The sequence below is a fragment of the Phaethon lepturus genome, unplaced genomic scaffold (assembly GCF_000687285.1).
Source record: "Phaethon lepturus isolate BGI_N335 unplaced genomic scaffold, ASM68728v1 scaffold5639, whole genome shotgun sequence".
Lineage (NCBI taxonomy): Eukaryota > Metazoa > Chordata > Aves > Phaethontiformes > Phaethontidae > Phaethon > Phaethon lepturus.
The window spans coordinates 37,240-50,348 of record NW_010564066.1 but is presented as its reverse complement, the minus strand read 5'-3'; the positions used below and the strand labels follow the sequence as shown (position 1 = coordinate 50,348).

The window sequence follows — 13,109 nt, the reverse complement described above, 5'->3', positions numbered from 1 at the left end:
ATTCCTGCCCCTTCCCCCTCCCCCGACAGAAATTTTATGTTGTAATAACTAAGCAAGGACTGTAACTGTGATGTGGGTAGTCTGAATTATTGAATTATGTCTTGGGATCCTGAGGATTAGAAGGACAGCTGATATGAATTAGTGTAGTTCCCCTGAAACCCATGATGCCATGCTGATTAATAGGAACTAGAAATTTGATCCCCTTTGCCTACCTCACACAAACAGTTCAGATCTGAGCACAGCAGGCTGCTCAGGAGAAGCTGTTGGAATGGGCCTTTTCAAAAGAAATGACCAATAAATCAAAAAGGAATGAAAACAAGATGAAAAATATGAAAGAGAATAAAACACAAAAGTACTTCTGTGATGGGTCCTTTCCTCAGGGTCACTGATCTTCCTTTTGGCTCACTGAATGTCTGTAAGGGACGGTGAGCATGCCCTGCTGTGGCACTGCCTCGCTCCAGTGATGAAGCTCTTGACAGTGGGCAGGGCCAGGACAGTAGTGTATATTCTTTTGTGACTAGCATATGTAACTATCACACTTGCATTCATCACTTTCACAAATGTGAAATACATTGCTGAGTCAAGGGATTCTTTTGAAGTTGCTGAGGAAACAAAACAAAGAGAGGGAAAGGGTTTGTTTTGTTAATTTGCATATAAATCCTTAAAAAGGTTGCTCTTACAAAGCTGCACTTCGTCTCCTTCCTGGAAGTCTGCCTCACATGTCAAGAAAAAGAAAACAAATGACTTTACTAGAGATTACTGTATATTAATTGATCATTATAAATAAGGACAGTGAGGAAAACATCTGGTAAGGAACAGAGTGATGGGTTCAAAAACAGCAGGTGATTTAGCCATACGTCTTCCATCAAAATTAATAATGTCTCCAGAAAATGCTGTAGTCCTATTTTCTTTTTCTTTTATTTTTCTTCTGCAGAAGTAATAAACTGACCTGGAAAAGTGGCAACGGATCAAGGTCCATTCTGGTTTTCTCCTTTCTTAAACTATCTAACAGGTTGCTGGACTGTGCTGTGACAATCTGACAGTAATTTTGTGTATCCCGTTATAAAATGTGCAGCACTACTCTGTAGCACAGTAAGCTCTCTAAGAAAACCAAGTAATTAGAAATGAGTCATTTTGGAGGTAGACACTGAACAGTAGAGAACACTGATCGAATAACACATACGTATTGCCCACCCCAGTTTACTGAAATGGATTTTCTGAATAACTTTCTGCTGGGTCAAATAGTCATTGCCTGGCCACAAATCATGCATACCAAATTTGAAGATGAAAAGAGCTTTATACAGGATTGTAAGATATGGGCCAAAACTGGATTTATTTTGGAAAGTGGGTTCCGGCTTTAACTACTGAGTACCCTCTACTACTTCAAGATTTGCCCACAATTTTTAAAAAATGGCTTATTTTGGCAGTATAACTTAGTGGTTTCTACTAAAAAACTTAGCGGTTTCTATTAAAAAACTTAGTAGCTTCTGTCCAAAAACCTGGAGTTGGAAGGCCTGTTTTGTGTCAGGATAGATATTGAGGTCTGCATATTACTTTGTGTGCATCGATAATTATTTTACTCATATAATACCATTTAGCCAAGAATCTCAAAATACCCAATTAAAACTCTTAAGTAAAATTGGTGAGGCATTTTGTGGCTACAGACTGCAGAAACACTCTGGGGCTTCACTGATAATGCTTCTAGAATAATTATGCTCACATTCATTAAAATAGACACTAGCAATGATAAATAGCGGTATACTTAAAATCCTGCTGTACAGTAGAAGAAATGTTAAGTGGTCACTCTTAGAAAAGCCTTTTCTACTAGTTAAGCACACCCAAAAAGATAGCTCTCTTCTTTGATTCAAGATCTGAATTTACTGCATAATTTATAAAAAGAAGTAGACAAGCCAATTTTCCCAAACAGTGTTAGCATGCCTTCTGCCATGCCCGAATACAGGTAATTCACATTTTATAATATTTGTTCAATACTCATAAACATTTCCAAAGAAGACAGACATGGGAATGCCTGCAGCTGGAAGAGGGTGTAATAACAAGCCCTGAGTGCTGGTGTATGACATGTCAGAGAGAAAAGGATTGCTGTAGTCATAACCATCACTTCTGAGCTGGAATATGGGTAATAATGTGGAGAGTGTGGTCAACACAGGAAGGCTTTGATTCTTGTATGTAGGAGACTGGGTGAGAATATGTGCCTGTATGAGAAGCTGAACCAGTATGATTAGGTATTTTTTTTCCGAAATTTTAAATTACCCCACCACCATCCTTTTTTTTTTTTTTTTTACCTTTCTGTGCCACTGAAGTCTATATAGTGCACTGCTGGGGGAGGAATCAGATTTTTGTTAATCCTCTCTCATCATATTCACAACAGCTAATTTTCATGGCACTTACTGGCCTAGTCCCAGCTGTGTAAGTTTGATTCACTTAATCAGGTTATTTACCTTTCTGTGCTATGCTCTAAAAGTGTAGAAGTTGCCATAGTCTAGCTTTAAGGGATACCAACATCTCTTCAGGTCTCATAGTTTATTAGTTAAAGGCACTGCTTCATTAAAGGCATTTTGTTACGTGCTCTTGGTTTAGAAATAAACTTTCTGCTCAGACTGATATAGCAATCATCATATGCTGTCATTAGTTTTTCAAAATGGAGACAGATTTAGCCATATGTCTTTGGCTGTAAAAATTAAACTGTATGCAAACAGGAGATAAATCCAATGGTAACGTAAACTGTCTCTGTCTTCTGATCTGCAAGTGTGTCATATTTACACTGATCATGCTGTATTGTAAATTTTGATTTATAATTTTTAATGCACAAATGGTGTACCTTTACAGATAAATACATCAACTTTCCTGGAAAGTTGGAACTGGATTTTGAAATAAAAGCTTCTCAGAGTACAAACATTTCCTGATATTCAGTATTTTTTTGGTTTGTCCTTTAGTTTAGATTCGTACAGGAATGAAGTCTCATTGCAAATCTTGAATTCATACTGACCTAATGTGAGGGCAAGGGAATAGTATTTGTTCAGAACCATAGTTTTAAGCAGTGTTACCCCATGTGTGTTGAACAATGAAGGACTGATCTCCAGTATGTGTGTGTGTGTTTATAAATAAACAATTATGTGTATGATCTCAGCTGTTCTGTGCAGGGAACCCAGATTTCATGAACTGTAGATTACTTCATTTGACCACAAAAGGATTCCCTGAATGATTGCATAGTGTTGGAGAAGATTTTATCCTCTAAATATTGGAATATTTATATGAATAGTAAAACTTCTCCCATTTTCTTTTTATTAAAGGAAAACCACTGCAGGAGAATAAAAATCCTAGGGGACTGTTACTACTGTGTATCAGGATTGACCCAGCCCAAAACAGATCATGCTCATTGCTGTGTTGAAATGGGACTGGATATGATTGACACCATCACGTAAGTACTGTGCACAACGAACCCAGACAAGAGTGCTACAACAACTTCTATGTGGCGTTTAGGAAGTGTGTTCTCAGAAAAACGGCAGTGTCTGCTAGCACTGCCCACCTAGTAATTCACACGCTTGCATTCAGGTCACAGGATAGGAAAGGTCATTCTAGACACCGATTTTCCACTACATTTAATTGCTGTGAAGAAAAAGTAAGAAGTAGAGGCACATACACATACTGATTAGGGCACAGAAATATACTGGGAAATAACAAAATATTCCTATGGCCATTTACCACAAAGAAAGGAGTCCAATTTCTTGTTTTACAGGGAAAAACACTGCTCATTTTGATCATCAGTATGTAAACTCAAAGCCAGTCCTGATGTATTCATGTTGTGTATGTGTTTGTATTCTTAAAATGATAGCTTGATGATTTTTTCTTTCTATATGTCATGTTTAAACCCTTAATTTATACTGATTTTCAGAAATGTAACGGGAAATTCACTTTGCTGATCAGAAGAACTTTTTGTGCATTGATCATTATTTTAGCAAGGTGAAAAATGTGAATGTGAGACAACTGTGAAAGGACTTTTAGCAAGAGCTGAAGATCTATTTCATTACATAGGAGGGAAGGGATAAAAATGGGAAATTTCTTCACTACAGTATTGCTCTGTGCCTGTGTGCACACGTATTTTATAGGGAGGCTATAGGAAGTGCACACATGTATTAATTCTGAATATATATAAAAAATGATCAGCACAGTGCTATTACATTTGGAATGAGCTGGCACAAGTGTGTCACATCAGTGGCCTTAGCCTGTTCTGTAGTGGAAAGTGTTTGGCCACTGTTTCCAGTAGCCAGTTATTCTTCCTCTCTGTTGTCATCTGGACTGTTGGGAATATGGAGTTGTCTCAAGGTTCTGCTTCCCCTACTTAGTCCTCAAGTTTTTGCATTGTACACAGAGAACACCTACCTTTTCTGTGAAGGTGAATAGACCACAGTGTAATCGTAATTTAAAAATTTATAGTAAACTAGTAAATAAAGAAAAAAAATTATAGAATGAACAAATATAAGGCTTATGAATTCAAATTATGCATTTTTATTTGGAATATTTAACCTTCTTTCTTGTTTCTAATAAAGCTTTTACCACATCAACCATTTCATGTCTTCTATTTGTATGTGAGGATGTTTGTGCACATATATGTACACAAGGAAGTTGTTTTTCCAAAACCAAATTGTGCTTATTTGTGGAGAGTATTGATGTTATAGAAGAATGTATTATGATCCTCTCACAGAGTTCACTGTAAGTTTTGCTCAAGAGAGTTTGGTTTATCTCTGTGGAAATAATGGTTATAATTGTTCAAACCCTGCTAATGCAATGGGGAACATGGACATTACCAGACATTTTTGCTGTTTCATATCAGCCTTAAACTTTTCTATGAACCTGGATTCGTTGAGCTTTCTTTGCAGAGGACTTGAAGGCATAGAAAAAAGGAGAGAAGTACTTAAAGCAACTGAACGTTGATTCTCATTTCTAGCTCAACCCATGTGTTTTTATTATAATGGTCATTTATAAAATCTCTCAGAATGTGAAGAGTTGGGTAAATGAATCCATATTCTCTCTCTCATTCAATGCAAGCTTGTCATCTTTGTAAAAATTGTAAAATTGATTTGTAATTTGTAATTTGTACAATTGACTTTGTGATCTATGATAACATATGATAGTCTATGATACTATAAAATCCTAAAAAAATACCTAAGGTCTGCAGATTATGTATATGTGCATTCTTCCAGAAGTATATAGATACTCCATTTATAAGGAAGCCTTGGCTTTAGAAGCATAGTTAGATATACAGGCCTTGTACAGATTTTGCAAAGTCTTTTTTTTTTAAAACCCTGGAAAGCAGTAATTGATGCTTTCATCCTCTTTTAAACCTAGCATTAATCTTTAATTCATTCGCTGTGCTGTGTTTCATGTATACAAATAAGGCAGTGATATAACTGTCTTAACTTTCCTTTTTTTTAATGTTTCAGTTTTACTAATATTAAAAATGAAACAAGTTCCCTTTTTATGTTGTCATTTATTGACTGCTGTCATGATAACATAAACTTGAAAAAGGAGTTGAATTAAAAAGGAAGGAATGAACTGGGACTGTTCAGCCTGGAGAAGAGAAGGCTCAGGGGGAATCTTATCAGTACATACAAATACCTGATGGGAGGCTGTAAAGAGGACAAAGCCAAACTTTTCTCAGTGATGTACAACGTCAGGGCAAGAGGAAATGGGCACAAACTGAAATATAAGAAATTCCATTTAAATATAAGAAGAAACTTTTTTACTATGGTCAGATACTGGAGAGATTGCACTGGAAAATTGTGGAGTTTGCATCCTTGGAGAGATTTAAAAACCATCTAGACACAGTCCTGGGCAACCTTCTGTAGCTGACCCTGCTCTAAGCAGGGGGGTTGGTCTAGATGATATCCAGAGGCCCCTTCCAGCATCAGCAACTCTATGATTCTAAGTGGATGGGCTGTAGTGTGTTATCTAGACATGTTTAGTCAGAGATTGTGGTAGAAGATAACTAACTGACAATTTCAGCATTTTATTTGTTAAAGAATTCATAAATTGTAAGTCTTTATAGTGTGTAGTCAGTGGTTAGAGCACAATGAGAGGGCAAGATGGAAAAGAGGTAAGGTTATAAGAAAGTGCCAGATTTATTTAGGGCTGTTGAATGGCTAGAGACCTACTCTGCATCCTTTATACATAAGCACAATTAATTAATCCAAATTTTTTATTTTCAATGAGGAATTAGTAGTGTGAGTAAGGACTGTAAGATCCAGGCTCAACACATATTTCTTCTCTTAGTTAAAAAGAATGTGCCTGTTCTGCTTATGTTAGGAAACAGGAAGATGGTACATTCCAAGTACTATTGGCCTTGATGGCAGTACTGGATATTTTTTCTTTTTCTGCAAGCAGAGCATCATATGTTCAGATATTGTTGGATTCTGGATGAGGTTCTTTTGGTGGCAGAAGCACATGCCTAAGCCAATTGCACAAAGAACACCAAACCAGAAAAATAGGTTCTGCTGAAGATTAGGAAAAAATTCTTCACTCCTTCACAGAAGATGGATTCCCCAGATTAATTTGTTAGAAAATACATTAAGCAAATGAAAAGGAGAAGTGAAGGACTTATGGTGGTTAGGTTGGAATGTAACATTTTATTTTCTCTTGGTATGATTATTATGTGTTGCTGTTTATCAGTCCCATGAGATGCAGAGTCATTTTTGTTTTTAAACTTCCTCCTTTCATCCAGAGTTGGATGTCAGCTGGTAGTTTTCTATAAGTCTATTCACTTCACTGTAGAAATCAGGTCTTGGCATTGTAAATTTATGCTTGGAAGTCATGATCCCTAGTGACAAGTTTGTCATGTTACCTGTGATAAACTTATAAATAAAATCACTTGAACAGTGATTCAGCTGATGGATCTCTGAAAAGTGCCTGTCCCAGCGATATGTACCACCAAGATGCACTTTTTGCAGGAAATCAAGGAATAGAAGCTGCTAGTAGCTGGTTGATGGATCTGTGATTTCACTGAGTTGAATGTTATAATGAGTTCATATAAATTGATACTTTCTATTCTCTTCATGTTCTCTGTAACATTTAAGTATCCTAGAATATGGCACTGCATGTAAGTGTCACCTGAGAATGTTGCCTCATTGCATTTAGATTGAGATTTTCAGGGTACTTTTCAACAATCATTATAAAATACTTAAAAGTTTCACAATTTCATCTGCTATGTACAAAGTGTTTTTTTCAAGGGCACAGTTAAAGTCAACCAGAATCATTATGGGAGGATCTTTTTTTTTTTCCCTAAAAGAACCCAATAAAACAGATAGTGTTACAATCTGTTTCTATTCCAAAAAAATTTCTGCTGCCAATGAGTTTTGTGTCAGTGCCTCAGTACAGGCCAGGTGTTTGTTCTACTTCAGAGTCACTTAAACTGTCATGGCAGTATTTAATTGGGAGCTAAGTGCTGGATGCCACTGATGTTGCTTTCATCAGGTGAGTTTTAATTGTCAGATTTTTGTTAGTAATATAATTAAAATGGTCATGTTCATTAGCACCTGTAATACAACAGATGTTGCTCTAATGTGGCAGATGTCCTCACCTCAGTTTTGAACACTGTGTTAGGCCAAGTATCCTCTTCACCTTACTTAAATTGCTTGCCTTTGAAGGTTCCATTCTATTTACTACAGTATTTTACTTTCTAAATAGATATATTTATTAGCTCATTGTCATGTAGAAAAGTTTTGCCCAGCTACTCAAGCTCTTCCCTCTCTCCCCCACAAACTTGCTAGAGTTTTGATTTAAGCTAGCATTACAGGTACAATTTTATACATTGTTAATAATAGTTTATCTTTCCTTACAGAGGACTTCATCAACTGGTATAAATTATATTAAACAATTCATTGGCTCAACCCAGAAATGTAACCTCTTAGGAGATGAAATGTGATGAAATGAAGGAGTTCTTTAAATGCACTCGATAACGCCACAAGGGCAAGAAGTGAACTGTAATGTTGCCAATTGGAAATAAGGAGGCAATCTGGGTGAGCAGGATATAAATACTAGATTTAGGACTGGGCCAAACAGGGGTAAACATTCATAAACTTGTCAAAAGTGTAATGGGATCTTGTCATCATTCATGTCATCACATAAACAGTACATTTTCACGATACCCCTTCCCTTGACATCTTACTAGGATGCCATTTTAGTACTCAGAGGGAATTGCACCACTAGCTGCATCACTGGCCATGTCTACATCATCAGGTAGCATGGCACAGTAGGAGCACATCTGTAGATCACAGCAGCTGGTGCCGACTACTTCAGTTTAACCCATACATGCTACAGGGGGAGGAGGGTGGGAGGGTTACTTTAGAATAGGTCTCATCTGCCCCCTGTATTGAACATTCCTACTGCATGTGGAGTTTGAGGAGATCTGAAGGAAAGAGTCCATGAAAGTTTGCTTCTTGAAATCTGGGCATCACAGTGGGGTCTATCAGGAGATAGATCAGCTTTTCTCTGTATCACATAGGTGAGTTTATCCCATATGAATAACTCCACCTAATATGGATGACTCTACCAGTCATCTATGTAAGACCTCACAGATGGAAATTGGGCTTGTTTTGCACCTGAACATTGTGTTGCTGCCTGTTTACATGGGACATTGTGGACATTGATACTTGAACTGTCTCTTTCCCATGGGTTCGGTCATCGGCTGACCAAAGGCACTGGGGAAGGGAGAGGAACTACAGCAACAAGTTTGAGGAAGCCCAACTGAAATGTCAAGTTTTCTTGTGTGATATTTTGTCTGAGGAAAAAGACAAAAGCAGTAGCTTTCCTGATGTCAACACTGTTGATACTTCTCTCCTGGTCGCTCAGAAGTCCGGGTCCTGGGAAAGTTTGGACTGGCAGGAGTGAGTTGACCTTGAATTCTGGGAGAACCAGCAGTTGCATTTTCAGCAGTGGAGAAAGCTGTCTACCATGATTTGACTTCACAACCATTGGTAAAATTTTAGTCAGCTTACATCTCTGTCAAAGTAAGCTTTTTGACTGCTGAAGCCATCAGACCTTCACAGCCCAGGCTCTCTGCCATAGCTCTCTGCTCCCATGCTCCAGGTGAGCAAAGTACTGGGAAAGCATACAGCTTTGGTCAATATTTATAAAAGAACCGCCCCCCTCCAAAATCCCAAATAAACCAGAAAAACACCACAAACTTGACCTGGAGAAACAGCTGGTGAAAGAGGACAGAAAAGGTTTTCAAGCAACAAAAGTTAATTGCCTGAGAGGTCTAACACGGTCCCTGCCTTGTGGGAAGACAAATCAGAGAGAGGGCAAGGGGGCCTAGCACACAGGTGTTACTAGGTACTGTAGGCCATGGCCTGCAGCCTCTCCTCCCATGGCCTGCCAGGCTGAGAGAGCGGTTCACAGGAAGATAGTATTTGTCATTAACATCCAAGAACTAACCAATTCCTGATGATGTTGAAATGGGACTGACACAGAAATATTTAGGCAGACGTGCAAAATTAAAGGGCACCTTAGAACTGTGCATATACACAAAGCAAACATATGTAACCGAACCAAAAATCTTGTCAATGCCTTTAACCGGGAAACATCTATTTCTATGCAGATATTTTTAGACGTAAAGAAAAGTCCTAAATAACTTATAAGAAACAGGATGCAGAGGGGTTTTTTTTCCTTCAAATGCAGCACAGGTCTGGAGCTGTTCTGCAGGTGATCTAAATGACTTTGATGGTTTGTAGCAGCCCATGAAATATTTGTTGCTTAGGAGAGAACTGAAATTTAAAGGCTTGGTAGGATATTTGAGCTGTCAGGGTAGATGGTTATCTTATTAGTCACTTAAATAGACTCTGCACGCTTTTAGTTTAAAAAGAAAATGTTTTTCAATTTCTATTTGTTTCTGGGCCTACTTTTCTATTAACCTTTGGAAAACTTTTCAGTATATTATATCCAAACCAAGGAGAGAATAAGTTATAATGAATAATTTATTTGAGAAACTTCTATTCTTTTTCCTATTCATGGCTTGTTTATGAAGTGCTGATATTTTTTTCAGAAATGTATTTATAATTTAAACTGCGTCATTGGACAATTTTGTGATATTTTAGTGCAGAAATGTTGATGTTGTTTGGGAATATGATTGTGGTACTGCTCTTATTTGAAGTCAATTCTTTACATATTACTTAACATTCCTCATTTTTGATAATTCAGTGGGGTATATTCATGGAAATTAACAACATAAAAGGCACACAGGTCTTAAAGGTAAATTCAAAAATTTTAATGAACTGTTTTTTTCCTACTCAAATTTAATAATGGTGAAAGCACCCCTGAAACACACTGTAGTTTCTAGGGAAAATGTAGAAATGTGTTCTTGATTTAGATTTTTTACTAAGTGACTACTTCTGGAAGTCTTTTGTTCAAAACATAAAGTGTTTTCAGATTCTGCTTTATGGTTCATTGGTACATAGTACAGTCCAGCTTATTTGACAAGGAGTGTGATCAGCCATGTTGTATTTCTTTGCTCATTTCTTTTCATCTACTTTTTGTTATGCTATTCAAATTTTTAAAAGCAGATGAAATTTCCCTCTCTCTCAAGCCAGTTGAGACAAAGCAAGGTCAAAAGTCTGGAGTGGTCTTTATCAATGTCTGAATTTAACTGTCTTTCCACTTACACTTAACCTAAGGTTTTATATACTGTTTTAAATGGGAAAAAAAGTAACATTAGTTTGCAAACAGAGAAACTCACACACTTGCAGGTTCACCAGTGAAGGTAATTACAGAGGTACTTAGTTATGCAGGAGAATAGAGACAGGCAAGCAAGGTATAATCTGGAAGGGATTTGGTTTGCAAGGTATAGTCTTAGTGTAAGATCAGTCTGTTAATGGCACAATGCACACGCACAGGTGAAGATACAAAGGATAAGTTATCATTAAGTGGTTTATATTATTAGCTCCTTTAATTTCCTCAAGGCTTTGTCAAGCAGACTGTGTGCAGAACAAGCCCCGTAACACCCGAGTCCTTTTAGGACTCCTTGGAGTCATTTTTGAAGCTTGACTGGGAACAGATACTGAATAAAGGAAAGCTGACCTGCAGTGAGTACAACTAGGACAAGGAAATATTTCATCTTTCAGAAAGCTGTGCATAAGCCTTTCTGTGCTGTTGCATAAAATATGACTGAAAAATGTGGTATGCCCAGATTCCCTATGGGGACAAAAGAGATCTCCATGTTATTCACATTAGTGGTGGTTGACATGGTATGTACTTCAGCACTTCATGGCTGCAGAGTTCCTTACTTAAATTGAGCCCAGTTATCTTGTGTTATTCACCCCACGTCTTGACCTATGCTGCCCCTTCTGTTAACTGTATTTAAACAAGTACAACTATACAAGGGACAAATACAGTGACTACTCCTGAAATAGTTGAAAAGTCCTCCTAAGGACCTCTCTGCCAAATCCAGTGTAGCTGGACAATACTTTAAACAAGATAATAGTTGATGAAGGTCAAGGGAAAATTATAGCCAGAGCCTTAGTTTAAGATTTTCTATTAAATGCATTGGAAAAAATAAATTTAAAAACCTAATGAAAGTAAGTCTTATACTGATTAGTCAGTTTCATATGTTCACCGATATGATCTCATTTTGCACTGCAACTTAATTGTGGAATAACAGGTATCTCTATAACAGAAAAAGCTACAAAGGTTTATGCACAGTTTTATCTCTAATGTGTAAGACTGTTAGCTTCAAGGCTCCTTTTCAGTGTTCAGAAGTCAGCACAGGGTGCGAGTTATAGCATGTTCTGCATTCACAAAAATGAAAAATCCTTCCTTACTGTGGCATCAAAATTAAGAATGCTTTTAATAATTACTTTGCCGATTAATTCCTCCTTTCCCAGCTACACAATTAGAATCTCTGAAGGTTAGATTTAATTTACAGGTGCAAGTCCGTAGTCACAGATGGTTTCTGTGCCACTATTGCAGGAACTTCGGAAAGATACTACTGTTTATAATCATGTTTCATCTGCTGTTCTTGCACTGATTTATTGGTTTCATCATTTTCTTTGTCCTGTACTCCTGTAACTGGGTAATTGAACCTATTAGAACCTTCTCAACTAGTACCTCTCCATAACTCTTTTCTCACAGAAACTGTAAGAGCATTTAAGCATGTCTGTGCCCTTTCAGTCTCATCATGATGATTAGCTGACCATATCATAAAGGTAAAGTCGCAGCACAACTCTGTAATTACTAGTAGATGCAACAGTTTCCTAGCTGTAGCACAGGCTGAAAATATTCATCGAAAAAATATCATAAAATATTAAATAAGTAACATGCAAGAAGACTGACAGTTTGAGACACTTGGGAAAAAAGTGTTAATTTTTAACTGAGTAGGTTTTCATTCAAGTTGAATTTTAATTAAATGGCAAACTTAGAGAACATCACAAGTCTAAGCTTTGACAACATAAATGAGACAATAACTTTTAAAAATTATTTTTAACACTATGTGCTGCACAGAGAGGAATGTAGGGGTCCAAACTACGCTCTTTTTCCAGTTTAATTTATTTTAATTACAAATGAAATGTTTTTCACTATTAACTTGAGATCAAGCTACTGCAAACAAAAGGAGTAAGGAAAAAAAAGTATAATTTTATATTTTTATATTGATTGATGGAGAACTGAAAGAGGATAAAATTACTTTGAGTCACAACTAACTGAGGTAAAAGAGAAGAAAAATTAAATGCAAGTCTTGAGTGACTCAAGTTTATATTTTATTCACAAGACCAATCTTTTCCTTAAAGTTTAGTATTAAACTCCTTCATGATGAAATTCATTTAGTCCACATAGGATCAAACATGATGTTTATACAAGTGAAGTAGGGGTGGCTAAAAAAGAATTAGAGAGAGAAAAATCCACCAACCAGTAAACCCAGTGCTAGGATAAGGAGAAATACTAACAGAGATTTTGGGTAAAAAGAAGAAGTCAGGTAGCGCATTACAATACTTAGTCAAAAGCAGTCTGGAGTAATGGTAGAATTGAAATATGTTTGCTTATTTACATGTCAGGCTAAAATTAAGCCTAATAAGACAGTTTCAAAAATCCTCATTTGATTCCAGCAA

The 13,109-nt window shown here is 36.8% G+C and overlaps 1 protein-coding gene across 1 annotated transcript in view; it reads left to right on the top strand.

Moving 5' to 3' along the window:
- Nucleotides 1-3,131: 3,131 nt before the first annotated feature.
- Nucleotides 3,132-13,109, top strand: part of LOC104626734 (adenylate cyclase type 1-like) — a gene marked incomplete at its 3' end in the record, with an annotated part of 42,140 nt that continues 32,162 nt past the window's right edge. Inside the window, exon 1 of the mRNA XM_010294739.1 lies at nucleotides 3,132-3,439. Coding sequence (XP_010293041.1) covers nucleotides 3,273-3,439 — 167 coding nt within the window. The remainder of the gene's footprint in view (nucleotides 3,440-13,109) is intronic.